The following is an 18,435-nucleotide window of genomic DNA, read 5'->3' on the forward strand; positions in this document are numbered from 1 at the left end:
AAAAAAAAAAACTAACAAAAAATCTCATAAACCCTAGCCCCTGCATTACTGCCACGCAACGTACTGTAACAGAGATACACACAAGCCTCAGAGATGAGATGCCAATCCCACACAAGCTAAACCAAAACCCTCCAAACTTCTCACTGCTCAATTACTCATATAAAGCCAAACCCTATCCCCCCCAACCCATTTCTCATCACTCTCAGAAAAACCCACACCAGTCCACCAAGAAACCGCACCAAGAAAACCATGGCCATCTTCAAGAACCCCGCCGCTTTCTCCACCGTCTTCTACTACGTCTACGCCACCCTCTTCTCCCTCTTCATCGCCTCCCCCGACGCCAACTTCAACGACATGTCGTCCCTTCCGGCGGCCCCATACGACGGCGGGCAGTGGATTCTTCTCCACAAGAACATCGGCGTCTCGGCAATGCACATGCAGCTTCTCAAGAACAACAAGGTCGTTCTCTTCGACCGCACCGACATGGGGCCCTCCAACGCCACGTACCCTGACGGCGCCGTTCAGTGCCGCGGCTACTCCGTCAAGAACCGAACCGTAACGGACTGCACCCCTCACTCTCTCCTATACGACGTCGCTTCCGACACCTTCCGAGCGTTAGTCGTCAACTCGGACACGTGGTGCTCTTCTGGTGCGGTGGACCCCAACGGAAATCTCGTCCAGACCGGCGGTTACGGAACCGGCATTCAGACGATCAGGACCTTCTCGCCTTGCGACGACGACACGTGTCAGTGGGACGAGATGGAGACGAAGCTGCTGGCGCATAGGTGGTACGCGACGAACCAGATTCTCCCCGACGGCCGCGTCATCGTCGTCGGCGGGAGGCGGGCTTTCAGCTACGAGTTTTACCCCAAGGCGGACGACATGTCGTCGAGGCTTTACTACATGAGGTTCTTGTGGGAGACGGCGGATCCTTACGAGGAGAATAATCTTTACCCGTTCTTGCATCTTTTACCGGACGGTAATCTTTTCGTCTTTGCCAACAACCGCTCGGTTCTGTTCAACTACACCAGCAACGCCGTCGTCAAGGAGTTTCCGGCGATGCGCGGCGGAGTGAAGCGGTCCTACCCGGCGACCGGGTCGTCGGTGCTGCTCCCGCTCAAAATGGACGCCGTTCTTGACGGGTCGGGTCGACCCGAAGTCGAGGTCTTGATCTGCGGCGGGTCCTACGGCGGCGCTTACAACAAGTCGAATCTGAACAGAGTGAAAGTCTACGTCGGCGCGTCGGCCAGCTGCGGCCGGATCAGGCTCTCGGACCCGGACCCGGAATGGGCCATGGAGGAAATGCCGCGGCCACGTGTCATGGGGGACATGCTGCTCTTGCCGAACGGTGACGTCATCATCCTCAACGGCGCGGCGAACGGTACGGCGGGGTGGGAGGACGCGATCAACCCGGTTCTGCACCCGGTGATGTACAAGACCTACGAACCCGACCCGAGACGCCGGTTTGTGACACTGAACCCGACGACGATCCCGAGAATGTACCACTCCTCGTGTCTGCTGCTGCCAGATGGCAGGATATTAGTGGGCGGGAGCAACCCTCATGAGATGTACAACTTCCGGCGAGCTTTCCCGACGGAGCTCAGCCTGGAGGCGTATCTTCCGCCGTACCTGAGCTCCACCGCGGCCCCTCTGCGCCCTACGATCATATCCATCGAAGCAAGGGAGAATATCGTATCGTACGGCCAGGAATTCTCCGTCAACTTCGGGTTGTCCGTGTACCGGCCTGACGTGGCGATATCGGTGGCGCTCGTCGCGCCGTCGTTTACGACGCATTCGCTGGCCATGAATCAGAGGGTGGTGGTTTTGGAAGTCGCGAGTCTGAAGCGTTTGTCTGTTTTCGATTACAAGATCACGGCGCGGGGCCCGCCTTCGTCCACCGTGGCGCCACCTGGGTATTACATGGTGTTCATTGTCCACGCTGGGATTCCAGGTCAGGCTCTGTGGGTCAAGGTGCAGTGAGTGCCAGCTGGCGTTGAGGGTTTTTTCCTGGTTTGTTTAGGAAACGTAAATTGAATTGATTTTGTTAGAGGGAATTGTAAGAATTTCAGAAGAGAGAACTCTAATAATACTGAGGGTATTCTTTTTGGTTGCAAAACGATATATTTTGTTGATCTGCTTTGTAAGAACCTTTGTTTTAAGAACCCAAATTATTAGTGTAATTTTATACTACGAATTTTTCTGGAGTCAAAACATACGTACCATAATGATGATATATTTTGTTAATCAAACAGTCTAAACATTTATGCCTGCTACCACCTCTACGATATCTTCTCTAACAAGTGTTTGCTAATTAACCATATTTAGACAAAAGAAAAAGCCAAAGAAAGAGGACTACTAATGATCCTGATTAGCAATAGTAGCTGCAGGAAGACGGGTTGATGCATTCACTTCATTCAACCGGTTTAACTGTGATGTGCTTCTGTTTGTCTCGTTCGCCATCGCGAGGATTGCAGCCAAAGAAGGTCCCAGGTTTAACAACCCAGCCCTCTGTATGGCCTTGTCCATCTCCACTGCCATGATCTCCTGCACAGCCACCCTTAGTAATTTATCAAGTTCAGCCCTGTGAAGAGGCAAGCTCACTTCATGGCCCTCCCTAGTCCTCGTCTGCTCCTCTTCAATCTTCTTCATTTTCGAGTCTCTTTCATCTAAATGCATACTGACCACTCTGGAAAGCCCCCTCGGTTCATCTTTGGCAACATTGTCGAATGCTTGGTGGAAAGACTCTAGCATCTGTGAAGCTTCACTACCTCTAGCATTTGTTGCTGATGAAGCAGGTGTATGTTGATCAGTTGGTTTGTTTTGATGAAAATGCTTCCATACTGACAAGAGTGAGCTGGGTTTTGCATGGATGGAATTCAAGACAGTCCACTTTTTATAGAGGAACTTGGAAAGTGTATATATTGAGCATGAAGAAATTGAAATGACTGCTGTGATGATGAAGAGGCCTGCAAAGTTGTACACGCTTAGACTTTGATTTTCTGAAGAGAATGTGGACCTCGGATCTTGACATTTGGATTCATCCGGGAAATAATTCCGTTGCAGTTGTTCCATTTTCTCATGATCTTGAGTTACATTCAAGATTGCCCTCGAAACGTAAGCAACAAGAGGGGAGCCTAATGGGAAGGCCTGAAATACAATACGAAATAATTAATCTCACCATGTTTGTTATTCACCATACTATAATTATAAAGAAGAAAAATATGAGCAGGATGCCAGTGTTGACGATAAGTAGATCTGCAGATAGCACATTACTCTCGGATAATGCATGCAGCATGCGAGTCATGTGTATGATTTGGTTGAAAAACAAAATTATTTATTTTGCTCAAACTATATCTTGATGAAAGATGTATGTTCCATCTTCATTGAATCAATAAAAAGAGAGTGAAGGACTTACAAAGCCAAATCCGTCAGTTTTGTAGGTTGGTCCAACAATAGTGTATCCAGTACAATACTTGGCAAGGAAGAGCTTCAGGTAGGGGATTTCGTCAAATATAGCATCAACGCCACCATTTTTGCTGCCTATAGACAATGCTGTATGATACTCCTCAGGAAATCTATAATCCTTTAGCCTGTTCTCCTCAAACTTTAATTCTCTTGTTAATAGCTCTCGTACAAAGGAATTCTTTTGGTATCCAACGTAAGCACCATTACGTCTGAGTTCATTTACATCAACAACTGCTGGCTGCAACCTTTCTACAGTCAGCAGTGAGGCTAAGCTGGCAGTGTAACTCTGTGTTAGGATGAGTACCACAAAAATCCATATGATCAGCACAAATCTTGTCCAGTTGCTCACCACCCTCTCCTCTAATACATATGATGAAAGTATAAGTACACAAATGACAAACTCAGTCAGGAAAGGAAAATAATAGTATTTTGTGAGTTTAGAAGGCCAACTAGTCAGAAGAATGGAACTTCATACAATAGTCGACGCTATCAGTAATGTATAAACAAATTTGCAACAAGTTTAAAAAATCTGGTGTCTACAAAATACTTACTGTGTGCAAAAACAAGAGTTGAAAAAGAAAACCAAAGGGTTGTGCCAACTTGTTGCTGTCGCGAACCTCTGAACTCGATGTTTTGATTGTGTTCCAAGAACCATACTACAACAGCGGTAAAAATGATGGCACCCCCAGTTGTCAACCAAAGTTCCCAACTAAGAGGTTTTAGGAAAATCCACATATTCTTTCGTTTGTCATCTTTAACAGCCTTCACCACCATCTGTACGCCTGATTCAGAATAAGGTAGTGTAAAATCCACATAAGCTGTCCTACTGGCAATGATTGTTGTATCTCCCACTACAGCATCAAATTTCTGCATTTCCATGGCCACATCAAGAGTATACTTAATGTAAAACATGTAAAGAGAAAAACAGAATTACCCTTATGAAGTGAAAAGATGAAATTAACTTGCATTCAATTTTATCTGGTGAAGAAGATCGTCATAAGTCCCTGCACCCTCTCTTGATGAACCATTGGTGAATGGAATGAACTTGTGTGGAAGTGCTAATGGCATTCTTTCTAAGGCTGCAACGAAGACATCATATGAAAACCCTGAGAAGCTCTTAGGCTCATTGGTATTAGGAAACCATTCTACCTTCATAAATTCATCAAAACTGTTAGCTGTTATTGCAGGTACACCAATCCTCAACTTTTTACCAGTTATAGGTATAGCCCAACCCTTTGGTGGAGTACTGGTGTTTCCAGGCCATACAGGTTTTCTAACGAAAAACTCACCATGATCATCCATGGCAATGGAATTACTCGAGTAATTTGTTAACATACTGGATTGAACTAAATCATGAAATGATTCTTTGTTGGGGGTCCAATATCCAATCACTCTCTCCCTCCTACGTATCACATTGAATATTTCAAAGGCTGCAGGTTGAAACTGTTGATCAATCAATCTAATTCTCCCACTTAAGCCTTCAAATTTGGTACTTAACAATGTTTGGAGAAGCCTTGGACCTGTCTTAGACACACCAATTTGGCTCAATATTCCACCTGTGCTTTTCCCTATATCATTTTTCTTTAGAGCACTGGAATAATTTGCCTGCAACTCAACAAGTTCTACAGCCTTGGCTAATGCCCAAACTGTATCATAAGCCCATAAGCCAAAGATGCTTATCTTAGAATGAGTCTGCTTTTGTTTCCATCTCATCTTGAAATCATCAAGAGCTGTTGACATTGGTACATAGGGCCTTACGCCTACTACACCTTCCATTGAATCAATGACCTTTCCTTCCATTGGATCTAACACAGATGATAATCCATCAGTTATGATCCAAGCATACTCTTCACTCATCATGCCAGCATCTTTTGCAAGAACAAAAAGTTGAGAACCAAATGAAGGAGTCATGTGCACCAAGAACACCCTCGTCTGCATTGCCCTTAACTTGTTAAGCTCTTTCAAAATCTTTAAGGGACTGGATGATGGGGAAATGACACTTCTGTAAGATACCCTGGTGTCAATTTGTTGCAAGGCATCAATTATATAGGGAACTAAACCATTTCCATATTCTGTGTCTTCATATATTACAACTACTTCGTGCCACCCATATGCTTGAACAATGGATGTGATGGCTTTTAGCTGACAAGAGTCATCGAGAGCTGTCCTGATGAAGAAACGGTTCAGAGTTGGAGTCAAAGAAGGGCTTGTGACTGAAAACGAGATAATGGGGATTTGTGCTTTCTCTCCAAGACTTGCGACAAACTTAGCTTCGTTTGACGTTTGGGGGCCTAGAATAGCTTGCACCTCTTCATTCCTTAGCAATTCTACAGCTGCAAAACAATGAAGGTCTTCATAAACTCAAACTAGTATGTACCTATGTTGTATATATACGGGTACAAGTATCGGTATCTGACAAGATACGATACATGGATACAACATAAACAACATAGTTTCTTAATTCAAAACAACATCAACCCAACTCATGCGACTCCAACAAAGAGAGAAGAGGGAGAAAGAGGCGTTTGAGCGTCTAACGCCTACCTTTTTTTTTTTTTTTTTTTTTTTAAGGCAAAAATGTTTATTTTCCCAATTAAACCTTCATTATCCAAATAATTTACAAATTCACGTATTTTATTTAATCGTAAGATATTAATATCAGCAAAGTATCAAATCTATACTTTAAGGGATTCGCGTATCCATGAAGTATCGATATCATCTCGATATCGGATATATACGAGATATGCCTCAAATTGAAGTATCGGTATCATATGCAAACTGCAAATTGCTAATTTTATAAAACGAATAATTTACTATATATAGTCACTCTACATATATTATTTTTCTTTCATGGAGAAAAGTACTAATGGTTTTTTTAAAAAATTTTTTATTAAATAACTCACACACCCTACATATGTTAGTGAGAAAAATACTAATTGTTGAGTATTTGAGTATAACAACTAAGACGAGCACAATATATTAGAATACATGGTTGTCTAGCTAGTTTTACTTTTAACGCAGTGAAACAATGAAAATTAGATCAAGTTATATATAATACCTGCTGATGCTGCAGAAACAACATCATTCCTAGAATCCTTCACAGTAAGATTCAGCTTTGTTCGATAGTTGGGATTTCTAGCATAGAAATCCAAGACGGCCATGGATATGCAGCGTTGAGCCGTCTTGCCAACCGGAGAATCCAGGTCAAGAATTACCCCAACATTTACCATTTTCTGTGAACTTGTTCCGGTTCCATCTTCACCCACAGCTGAGGAGAGACCATAGATTAGGCAAAGATCTAAGAATAACATGATTACCAGGACGTACTGATTGTTGTTTGCCATAGAAGCTCCAAAGAAAAAAAACCTATGTTTAATATGGCTTCTCATTCTCGTCGTTTAGTTCAACACGAAACTCAAATCATCCACCACCATAAACATAGGTTTCTCATATGATTTTGCTTCTCATTCTCATTTAGCATTTTATATGGCTTCTCATTCTCGTGTTGTTGTTTTCATCAATAGTGTTTTCATTACAGTACTTGGCACGTGGAAGTTGGTTAACGTAAACACGAATGCAAGTATGCAACCCATATTTTTTTTTTTTGAGGAGTATGCAACCCATATTCAATTCAAGGAAAGCAATTTCATTCTCACCAGAATTTCGGAAATATTGATAAAAGTGTTCAATATTCAGAAGGAGAAAGTCTTCAATATCTTAGTCAAGAGTCCAGATTGATGTAGACAACAGTGATCAATACGACGTGTCGTTGGATTTTTCTTTTTACCAGTCTTTGGGGTCTGACGGTATAGCAGCTTTTGGGCATTTTCCCGATTGTGAAGACATTATAATATAGCAGCTTTACCCATTTGACGTAGAAAATATTGACATGAATAATATAGCAGCTTACCCATTTGACGTAGAAAATATTGACATGAATAATATATATACGACACAAGAGCGGGAAAAAGAAATGGGAAAGATGGAAGCAATTACCAATATAAGTGACAAAAACATAAAAATGTCTGTCATGCAACGTCAATTTAAACAACACAAATATAATAATTTTTCATTGTTCCAACTTCTGACCGATATATTTGGGTCGAAGTTGTAGTTTGATTGGATCTAAGCAAAAATTCATACGTTTTGTTTTTGTTTTTATTTGTCATGAATCGAAAGTGATGAATAAGAAACTAAGGGTAAGAGTAAACTTGTTGCACTTATGAAACTCGTGAATCCTATTATTTTTCAAAAGAGTTAGCCGATTCCCGTCGATATATTCATGTACCGTAGTCACGTATCTAAATATCGAAATCCACCGAGAATTGGAAACATAAACGAGGCTGAGCAGTGAGCACCATCTATTGGAAAATCTACATATCATGAACACCATTTGCTTCATCTGAAACTGAAGATTACAAGTTACGGGCTCTGATTCAATGGACCCCAATGTTTGGATCTCCCTAAGGCCCAATTTTTTTGTTCTGTACGCGCCCCATTCGGCCCATACATATATACTTTGCGTTGTCCACATGATTCCTGATTAATGCCCATCCTCAGCGCTACCTCCAGGTATGAATGATTACTGTATTTATTTTTGTCATTTCGCTTTTCTTACCTTTTGTTCTCATGGTGCCCATCCTCATTCATGTTTTTTCTGTCTGTTTGTTCTCATGGTGATTTTTCCCGGGCAGTACTCTTCTTGCATTTGTTCAAGGTCTCCATTCAGAAACTGCTTGAATTGGCGGAAGGTACTCGCTCTATGATTGCCACGGCTGTCTGTGTGTTTGGAATCGAGTCGATTGACCATAATGTCAGTGAATGATATTGTATTTACATTTACATGCAATTTTCATCATTTCAGAAGCTTTATAGTTATTTGCCAGGATTGTACCTTCTTTCGTAGTGATCGTTTGCCTTGGTGAGCCTTGAGGGGATCCCTAAACCGCTAAACGTGCCTCTTAGCTTAAAGCTTTAAAAGTTTCAAAGAGACAACATATATAGTGAGGTTTTCATTATTTGCTAAAATGATCTTTGGCTTGGCAAGCATGAAAATGAAACTTATATGAGCTATATCTCGCTAACCAAACTCTGATTTCATTGTCTCATACACCAAACGTTCTCCCTCTCTCAATCATTCTCCTTCAAACCCTTTCTTAATTTGCCCTGCCTGCAGCCGCTGCTGAAATTAGACGGCCTAACATCAGAGTTAAAGATAACAAGGATCTCTTTTTGATGATTCAGGTGTGTTTATTTTTTCTATATGTTGTATCATCTTTCGATTGATTTTTTTTTTTTTTTTGTCTGAAATGATTTTTGTTTTCCCTAATTTAGGTCTTCAGGAAGAAGATCCCCGATGCATTGAGCCTACCTGGTAAGTTTTACAATTTGTCTTTAAATACTTCTGGTAAATATATCTCACAGTCGTACACGCTTGCTACCCTGATCATCTCTCACAGTGCTGAGTTGGGCCATGTCGGACAAGAGTACTTTCAGTCTATTGCCGATTCCAAGTTCCTCGATCCACTGAGCAGGGCTACCATGTCCATGTCCGACATGACTCAATACTTGGTTCTACTGTTGATGTCTTAAACTCGAAGACCGATCCTCGGCAGGCTGGCACCATCCGAGAGAATGGTTATATTCTCATAAAAAAATAGGCCCCCCAAGGTGCGAAATCACTGACATATGCATTTGTTTTGAAAAGAATTGTGTAATATTTTAGTTTAGATTGTCTTTTTTTCGGCTTGCAAGGTCTCCTGTTATTTTTTTTTTCCGGTTTGTGAATTTGCAAATTTTTCTTTAATGTTTTGCTAGTGTTGAAAGTTTACATCTGCAAAACTGGCAAAGCGGAGATGACTTCCATTTTGTTGGTAATGATCTTCATTGCCCAGAAGCTTGAGGATATCTTTTACCACAATTGTGTGGTATAATCTAATTAATACTTGTTTGGTTGATGGTTTATGTCTATCTTCTATGTTATATTAGGTTCCCATATCAACATACTGACTACCACCTGATTGATATCTCTGAGGTTGGATTTGTAAGAAGATAGATTCCTCACCTTAGAAAATATATTTTATATTGCTGGATTCGTTTATTTGATGTACTGTGTTACAGGATTGAAGTCTTATATTACACTAGTATGTTACATATTTCAGATGTGTCTGGTGAACAAGATTGGAAAGACATGTCCTGAGGCTTCCAACTGATAAACATCTCTGCGCAGCAGGTCAGTTATTGTGAATATGACCTTTTATGCTCCAGCTTCCCCCGTCTTTCTATGACTGCAAATTAGGCTGTAGTTGTCACACTTTGAATAAACAGCTACTTCATACGTGATCAATTGATTCGATCTTATTTGGTTTTGTTTTATTCATACTAAGCCCTATAGCGTGTGCGAAAGGGCCGTGCGAGAGATCATTTTATTTGAGTATGTTTGATGTACAATGGATTTCTGTTTGAGTTTGATATTGTTGGGAAAAAAAAACCTTTCTGCTCAAGCATAAACATTGACTTTTTCTCGAAGGAAAGCAAATGAGAGGAAGATTGAAAAACTTTCATGAAAGCATGTTAGCCATTGTAGGACATAGATCAATCAATTAAGAAATTTGGTGGAATAATCATTCCAAAGATATATAAATTTTCCTTGTGGGACATAGATCAATAAATTAAGAAATTTCCTATTTGCAGATCATGGATGGAATGAAATTGTGTAGACGGGCAAGGTAAAGCAGAAAAAATTGACAACCCTGACGCTCCAAGATCCCAAGTGATCACCAGACTCTGGAGAACTCCATTTACAGAAGCAGTCAGGAGCAATGCAGCGCATACAACATCAGAAAATTGGTAATTCTCATTCTTAACAACCACAAAATAGTACCACAAAATATTTGCACATCTTTGGAAAAGATGGTTAGGGGAGAATTACACAAGACTGGCTTTAATAGTGTGTCGGGCTAAAAATAATCCACTCGTTCCAAAAATCTATACCATATTCAGCAAATCCCTAATCCCATTGTTCCTCTACCAACTATATACCCCAAGTGACATAACCCCAGGCATGGTTATCCAAGTCATGGAATGTACTTTATGAGAGAGTGGTCTTCCCTGTCACGTTGAAGGTAGTCACGTGTGATGAGATCTTCAGTGCGGCAATGGATTACTTTGAATTCAGGCTGCATAATTCAATTGCACGCTACTCAATAGAATACTTACACAAGCATGTCACAGAACAATATAACTGCATTTTTCTTTTGGGATTCAATGATAGTGGACCTAGACGAATACCTTGAAGTATTGTTTCAACTGCTCCACACACACTATCTTCAACTGTTGACTACCCAGGACTTTTCTACTTTTTATAATCCTCACAATTGCCGCATCGATACAATATTTCCTACTTTGTTGCACATCTGTGATCACTTTTTTCATTTCATCCACGGGTGGCAGTTGGGGTTTGAGAGGAATTTATGATATAAAAAGTTAACGTTTTGACTCATATACCCTTAAGACAAAAATGAAATAAAGGCAAATAACAACAAACTCATACCTTAATTCTTCTAAAATTGGTTTTGAACTTGTAGTTAAACTCAAAACTGTCAGATGTCGATATAGTCTTTGAGGCTTGCTTCATTCCCTGCCCGTTTCAAAGACTATATCGAGATCTGACAATTTTGAGTTTAACTACAAGTTCAAAACCAATTTTAGAAGAATTAAGGTATGAGTTTGCTATTATTTGCCTTTATTTCATTTTTATGTTTAGAGTATGAGCCAAAACGTTAACTTTTTGTATCATAGATTCCTCTCAAACCCTAACTACCACCAGTGGATGAAAGGAAGAAAGTGATCACAGATGTGCAACAAAGTAGGAAATATTCTATCGATGCGGCAATTGAGGATTATGAATAGCTAAATGTTTGCAATTGTGAGCCAAATCATCATGGGTAACGTTTAGTTGGGTCAAAATTTCTGAATAGCTCAATTTTTCTGCAGTGTTGAAGAGTAAAAGGAGAGTAGCCTGCACCAAATAAACACAAATGGATTTAAACCATACCAGAGTAGTCATAGTTTCAACACCAAAAACCAATAAAGCAATAGACGTATTACCTGAGCCGTTGATACAACCAATTCAATTGTTTTTGACTCGAACTTGCCACTGACATGGCAGATCCCCAAAGAGTTGACAATTGTAAGCATCTTGTTCATTGATTTTGCTGTATAAAACTCCTTGTAAACTTCAATAGACCTCACCTAAAATGTTAACAAATTACACTTTAGGGGCCAAGTACAATTTTAAGCATAAAGTTGGGCATCAAGACTACAGCAAATCTTACCATCTCCTCCGGAAGGTTAAGATCAGTAATTTTATGGGTTGGCCAGTTTACAGGTGTAACAGCTGTGACCGTCAAATCCATCCCAAGATTAACATTGTCATTGCTCTTAAGATACTCTTCAAAGTTGACCTGAGCGTCCCGAGCAACTGTCGAATCTTTAATCTGAAATTTAGATGCAATGCCAACATAATTAATATCACTGCTAATACTCTAATAGCATAAAGAAACATGCCAATGAAACTGGCCATTTCCTCCATCTTGTGGGTAAAGCTTCTACCCCACTGCTGCTTAAGCTTCGTTAGAAAACTTCTTTCATGGTCCTCAGTGACACCCTTATCAAAAAGTAGTCGACGGCCAAGCTTTTTCCTGTGACAGGATGAGTGGAGATATTCGCTACTAGTCATAATATGTATATGATGTATTATTAGCAGTTGGTATAATAGCATTTCAATGTGTATAAAAAGCAGGCACATACCATAGTGCCTTTATGTAGATATATAGGAAAACGTGGGTGTATGTATGTATTTTAATTCACGATCAAACAAGAAAACTGTCTTTCAATGTGTATAACAAGTGGGCACATACAGGGCACATACAATAGTTTCTTAATGTGGATGTCTAGAAATACATGGGTGTATGTGTGTATTTTAAGTCTCAATAAAAGCTTCAGTATGGAGGTCTGCATGATTGAGCATATACCACCATGTGCACCATGTGAAACATATATACTCCAACCTCAACGGTTACCTGTAGAATTCTTCAAAAAGATCTTTATCACTGATATAAGCAACTAGCTTAACAACCTGAAAAGAGATGAAATGATCTTATGTTAACGACAAAATAAATGAAAAAGTGAACATCACAGCAATAAATTAAATCCTCACAAGAAAAAAGATACAAAACAATACCTTCTCAAGTGTTTCATCAATAGCCTCATTTCTCACATCCACCTTTATGGAGAGTATTGTCGCAGAAACTAGCCAGTAACTCGGCAAATGACCTCCCAGAAACAACTTTATTACACAATACCTCAAAAGCTTTTATCAGAGCCTATCAAACATCCAAATGGAGAAGTATATCACAAGTGTAAACGTAAATGTAATTATGTAACTGACTAGTATGTCACAAAACTAACCTTGTAAAACAGTGAGTGGTTTAGAAAGCAATCATTGACATATCCCGTATACTTGTGCAATTCAATTATTTGCCTGACAAGGACATGGAGATCACAAAAATAAGCCAACACCTTCGATCAGAATCACTTAAGTTGAAAAAAAAAAAAAAAACAATAGACGATAAATAATGTACCTGCTCCTGAGCATCAGATCGACTTAAAGCCTGCAAAACGTTGTTGGTAACACTTAGCAGCCATATCATGAAAAACAAAGTACAACTTCAAACAATCTTTTAAACTAATTTATACAAACTTGGTTACACCTCCCATAGGGGTGGTGAATGTCTCATGTCACACCTTCACCTTTGGTGGATCAAGTTTGATGACTAACTTTGCACAGATAGAACACTTCCGTAAGTTTGATAACCTTATAATTTGCTAGTGATATCTCAGTCACAACTTATTAAATTGTATTGATTTTCATGGAAACTCACATGCTAATGCCATTAGAGGAATCACTTGAGAGAAAAAATTTCATGTAAATACATAAAACTTACATGCTCATTCATTAGATACCCAGTACTATGGTGTGAAAATTGACAATTAACTTCAAACAATCTTTTAAACTAATTTATACAAACTTGGTTACACCTCCCATACGGGTGGTGAATGTCTCATGTCACACCTTCACCTTTGTAGAACACCTAGATAACAAGAATTTTGTGATCGTAATGTCGTATGATTAACATACATATACAGAAACTGAACACAGATGCATGTAGAAGTTAACATAACCATACAACACCAACATTATATACTCTATTTAGGTACACAACGATGCTTACCCGGTTACTTGTAGCATCTTCAGCCGCTTGGACCAAGGCAGTACCTTCAGCAGTAACATGCTGCAAACCCTCAAAAGTGTTAGTACAAACATAATTACCAAGCAGCTAATGAAGGTTAGGTTATTAACATGCAAAAACAATTTACCTGTGTAAATAAAGCTGCAACAGGGTCCAAGCCTTTCGTTAGTTTATGGTAAAGCCTATATATCCTAGAAAGATCCTCCCTCTGGAAATAAACAAGAGCACATCGTACGAGAAATGCTTTAATATGACTGAAACTAGATCAAAAAGAATGCCCAGGTAACAATATACCTTGTCATCTCTAAACAAAGCAAGACATCCAGAATGCTCATTCTGAAGCAGTTCAGTTGCATAGACCACCAACAACTCATTTTGCACTTTCTACAAGTCGAGAAACGAACTATAAGTAACATGAACTTCACAATAGGAAGTAGAGTATCACTATATAAGAGAACACATCAATCAACATGCGAGACAATACTCTCACGCCAGCACTTTAACCTGATCTCCCCTTTTCGACATAAATTATGTAACAAAAGATTTATAATCAGATACTGTATGTAATTCTGGGACTTTGAATTCCTGCATGTGACATCTAAACAATAGGAATGCTGGTTATAATTTTACTTATATCTCTGACAAACATTACTCATGAGTTTGCTTTGGGAGGAGGCGTAGTTGACTTCCATCATTCAATGTACTTCTGTAATAGTTATTAACAGGCAATACACACTACTCCCAAATTATGAAGCGATCATATACTTTCATTTATAAACAAGTTACAGAATACATATAGATATTTGGTAGGAGGCGTAGTTGACTTCCATCATTCACTACGCCTCCTCCCAACAGGGTGGAAACCCTAAACCCAATACATACTACTCCCAAAAAGCAATCATATATGTTCATTTATAAACAAGCTACATAATACATATAGATATATATGTATTAACAGACCAACACCTGCGTCTGCTCACAGGTAACGAGAAACCATGTCCCTCTCGCTTCTCAAACAGTTCTCAGCCTGTACAATTTACAAGAGGTGTTAGACAACAAACTGATCTAAGAACCCCACATCACCAATAAGTACATCTAAATACACTTGCCTTCAAAAAATAATTTGAATATGAATCCTCTGAAATCCACTTTAAAGCTTTGAAAGAATAGTAGTCTACGGTATGGTTTAGCAAATCAGTTTCAAAGTCCGGTTTATAAGAAACTGATTTGCTAAACCATACCGTAGACTACTATTCTCTCAAAGCTTCAAAGTGGGTTTCGGAGGATTTATATTCAAATTATTTGTTGAAGGCAAGTGTATTTAGATGTACTTATTGGTGACGTGGGGTTCTTAGATCTTGTTGTCTAACACCTCTTATAAATTGTACAGGCTGAGAATTGTTTATCGCATTCTTCAATAGAGCTCTGTCAATCTGCTCTCCTTCACGCTCTTTATCAATCTGGTAAGAAAGTGTCGGTCATACAAAATTCATTGAATGACTTGATATTTCTGGATACATGAACAGGAGAGTAATGAACTTACAAGACCAATCAAAACATCTTTGGCATTAGCTTTTACCTCCCGGTAAACCTGATACCACAATTTTAGTATTTTAGTACTTCAGTCATTATCCATTATTGAAGCAATGCTGGGTAGTGAGAATCCTATAATAGCACATTAAATTTTTAACATAAAAGCTTGCCTTGATAAGAAGTACCAAGACAGACATAACCAAACAGATCACGAAAACAGAACAGCCCAATTTCATGTAATGCAGGATACAACCTACGCGCAAGGCAATGATCAATATAACAAAAGAAGTGCGACAACCACCTAACCATGATCTTATGATTCTCCCATCTTCTGACAAGCTCCCACATCATAAACTCATCATGCTTATTGCTTATTTCTTAGAGAGGGCATCACCTAAAGTGATGAACAACCATCTATGAATATATATTTCATGTAAGACCTAATAATGTCACTTGCATAATGAATAAAAACGAGCCAAAGTTCTCACCATTGTTTTTGAATGTATTCCTTTTGCTACGGCTATATGAAAAGTACATAGCCGTAGTTAAGGAATACATTCAAACTACGATGTTATGGGGCTGACACATGTTATAGATTGTTCTGTACTTGGAGTTAGGGAAAAATCACCTCAGAGCATGATATAAAAAAAAATTAAAAAAAATAACTCCCAGAAAACCGTGTTGGGGAAATTAAAAGACGCAAGACAAAAACAGTGATTAGTATCTATAGTAACAAAATGCAAACTAAGTAAAGCAGCATGTGTTCTTCTGAGTTGAACTGTGCCTCTGGTAGTCCCTCTAGAATCCTCTTGAGCTTGGTGATCCCGTTCTCCATATAGTCACATGATATGCATTGCTGTGAACGAATATGTTCGACTTCCAACTGCAGCATAAAAACAAAAAAACAATCAGAACCTAACCTACAATAACAATCAGTACCCAAGGCATAACAATCATGAATTCCATAACCACAGTAACAAAAAAGTTCTAAATCGAATCCTACTGTACAAAAAAAAACCTAATCAGACCAAATTCATCGTTTATTTGTCAAATGAACATATAGCTGAAAACCCTAGATAACAAGCACCATCCGAATTCATCCTCCACAAAAATGCACACAGAGATTCAACAAGAAAAAATCGAATGGAAAAGTTACATAGCGTAAAACCTAAAGAAACCGATCCCTGAGAAACACAGCATATCATACAGCCAAGAACCCAAAGCAAAACCAGAAGCGCGGAATTCCAGGTCAAACAAACAAAAATGCAACCCTATGAAGAAATCAAACGAAGCAAAAACGTATAATAAAATCAAACCCTGGCAATCGAGCTAGCGGAGCAAAGAGGGATTAGGAGAATCGAACGGAGAAGAGCTCAAAGGAAGTGAAGTTTTACCTTTGGGTGAGATTAAGAGGGAAACCTAATCGGAAGAGTGGGGTGGAGAGAGAAGAGAGGGCTCGAGGAAATCGCCAAATACTACGAAACCCAGGAAATCGCGGAGAAAAAAAATGGAGGACGAGAGTGTGCGGGGTATTTCATTTTTCATATTGGGGAAGCGGAGCTCACTGGGGACGTTTGTTTGGAGTCTAGGGTTTTTAATTTTAGTTGGGCTTTGTTTTGTATCTGGGTTAGACCCAATATGGACATTTATTTTTTTATGCTGGGCCTGTGTGTCTTATCTGCTGAGCCTCTCTGCCTTTCGGTTGGGGCCTATGTGCCTCTTATTTTTAGGTCTTCTTGTGTTTCTTGTACTTAATCTGATCCTTGTGATCTTTTAATAAAATTTTCTATTATGACCAAAAAAAATTATATATATATAGGGGGAGCAGAGCCAGCAAAATCAAAAAATAAATAAATAAAAAAATTAAAGTAACACCGACATAAAAATGTAACTAAGTTCTATTAAAGAAAAAACTATGTTCTATTAAAGAGGATCCTAAAATTTGACAAGCAGTATCTTTCTTTGTTTTTCTGTATTTGTTTTTTGAAAATTCTAGTATACCATATGATATAGCATGCCTCATAAAATATGTGGCTATCATTGATTGAATAAGCAATTAAATGACTATGTAATGACCATTTACCCTTTCAAAAGCCCCTCATGTGTCATATAATTAGACACATTTGCAATAGGTATAATAGACAAACCCTTTGTTTTTGGGTTGTGAAATCCCCTTGTTTTTTTAGGGGTTATCTCTTTAACTTTAACTCTATGTAAAAAAATAAAAAATAAAAAATTGTACAATGTAAAATTTGTTTTTGGGATGCACGCCCAACCCCAACTTTGTTGTGCATGCTGATGCTTCTTCTGGTAATAATTACAGAAGCCATAATCCGACTACTGGAGGCCACAAGACCAACTCCAATGGATCTACCATTCCATCAAGTTCCCCCATCAAATGGCTCCCACCTCTGTGTAATCTCGTCAAGCTCAACTTTGATGGTTCCGTCTGCTACAACAAGAAGGTTGCTGCTGGGTTTGTAATCAAATACCATGAGGGCAATCCAATTTTAGCTGGCTCATGTTGTGTGGGTAATTCTAGTGTTCCTATTGCTGAATGTAGTTCTCTTCAAGACGGTTTGTTCCATGCTTTATGCAATGACATCCGGCGAGTCCAAGTATTGACCTAATTAACAACATGTTCCCTCCTCCTTGGAGACTCCGTACTCTTCTTAGTGATGTTGGCTGGATGGCTTCCAAGTTTGAAGAGATCATCTTCAAGTATGTCCCTCACGAAGCAAATTTTGTGGCCGATGCAATGGCTAGTTTGGGGGATCAGGTCCTAAATCCAACTCTCTGGAATTGCAAGCTCACGTTCTCCGCGTGTAATGTTTTTAATTTTGATCATTTTAGTATACGATGTTGTAGAGGCTTTTCCTTGTAATTTCTTTTTCTCATAAAAAATAATAAAAATTAACCTTTATTATTTTTTTAAAAGTTAATTTCAAACATGTGCAAGCCTTTTTTTTCTCCTTCCTCTACCCCGGCTTTCTCCTCCCCAAATTTTGGGTCTCAGTGTCTCATTGCTTCAACTTCAACAGCATGTGAGAACGAAGAAGAGAGCTTGTCTCTCTACCAACGGCGCCAAAAATTGGTACGGCTAAAATAGCCTCACAATTTAACC

At 39.3% G+C, this 18,435-nt stretch overlaps 3 protein-coding genes and 1 pseudogene across 3 annotated transcripts; 2 read left to right on the forward strand and 2 right to left on the reverse strand.

Moving 5' to 3' along the window:
* The first annotated feature begins 249 nt into the window (after positions 1 to 249).
* Positions 250 to 1,980, forward strand: LOC101311760 (galactose oxidase-like). The gene has a single exon (XM_004298404.1). The coding sequence runs from the start codon at positions 250 to 252 to the stop codon at positions 1,978 to 1,980; it is 1,731 nt and encodes a 576-aa protein (XP_004298452.1).
* A 375-nt stretch (positions 1,981 to 2,355) lies between these two features.
* LOC101312055 (glutamate receptor 2.8-like) lies at positions 2,356 to 6,809 on the reverse strand. Its single transcript, XM_004298405.1, has 5 exons — positions 6,524 to 6,809; positions 4,432 to 5,798; positions 4,017 to 4,332; positions 3,416 to 3,825; positions 2,356 to 3,147 (listed from the first exon to the last, which is right to left on the reverse strand). The coding sequence occupies exons 1-5, from the start codon at positions 6,807 to 6,809 to the stop codon at positions 2,356 to 2,358; spliced, it is 3,171 nt and encodes a 1,056-aa protein (XP_004298453.1).
* A 1,265-nt stretch (positions 6,810 to 8,074) lies between these two features.
* LOC101290947 lies at positions 8,075 to 10,412 on the forward strand. Its single transcript, XM_004297291.1, has 5 exons — positions 8,075 to 8,216; positions 8,642 to 8,709; positions 8,800 to 9,135; positions 9,627 to 9,697; positions 10,159 to 10,412. The coding sequence occupies exons 1-3, from the start codon at positions 8,114 to 8,116 to the stop codon at positions 9,055 to 9,057; spliced, it is 429 nt and encodes a 142-aa protein (XP_004297339.1). The 5' UTR covers positions 8,075 to 8,113; the 3' UTR covers positions 9,058 to 9,135; positions 9,627 to 9,697; positions 10,159 to 10,412.
* Positions 10,413 to 10,541: 129 nt separating this feature from the next.
* LOC101312344 lies at positions 10,542 to 16,348 on the reverse strand (annotated as a pseudogene).
* Positions 16,349 to 18,435: the final 2,087 nt, after the last annotated feature.

The sequence above is a fragment of the Fragaria vesca genome, linkage group LG4 (assembly GCF_000184155.1).
Source record: "Fragaria vesca subsp. vesca linkage group LG4, FraVesHawaii_1.0, whole genome shotgun sequence".
NCBI classification, from domain to species: Eukaryota; Viridiplantae; Streptophyta; class Magnoliopsida; order Rosales; family Rosaceae; genus Fragaria; species Fragaria vesca.

Bases quoted from the DNA above. Each gene is read 5' to 3' on its own strand.
- LOC101311760 (XM_004298404.1), top strand. From the start codon at position 250: ATGGCCATCTTCAAGAACCCCGCCGCTTTCTCCACCGTCTTCTACTAC.
- LOC101312055 (XM_004298405.1), bottom strand. From the start codon at position 6,809: ATGGCAAACAACAATCAGTACGTCCTGGTAATCATGTTATTCTTAGAT. The intron at 5,799-6,523 runs GTATTATATATA...ATTGTTTTGCAG, and splicing joins TGTTTCTGCAGCATCAGCAG to CTGTAGAATTGCTAAGGAAT. The intron at 3,826-4,016 runs GTAAGTATTTTG...CATATGTATTAG, and splicing joins AACTCTTGTTTTTGCACACA to AGGAGAGGGTGGTGAGCAAC.
- LOC101290947 (XM_004297291.1), top strand. From the start codon at position 8,114: ATGTTTTTTCTGTCTGTTTGTTCTCATGGTGATTTTTCCCGGGCAGTA. The intron at 8,217-8,641 runs GTACTCGCTCTA...CCCTGCCTGCAG, and splicing joins ACTGCTTGAATTGGCGGAAG to CCGCTGCTGAAATTAGACGG. The intron at 8,710-8,799 runs GTGTGTTTATTT...TCCCTAATTTAG, and splicing joins ATCTCTTTTTGATGATTCAG to GTCTTCAGGAAGAAGATCCC.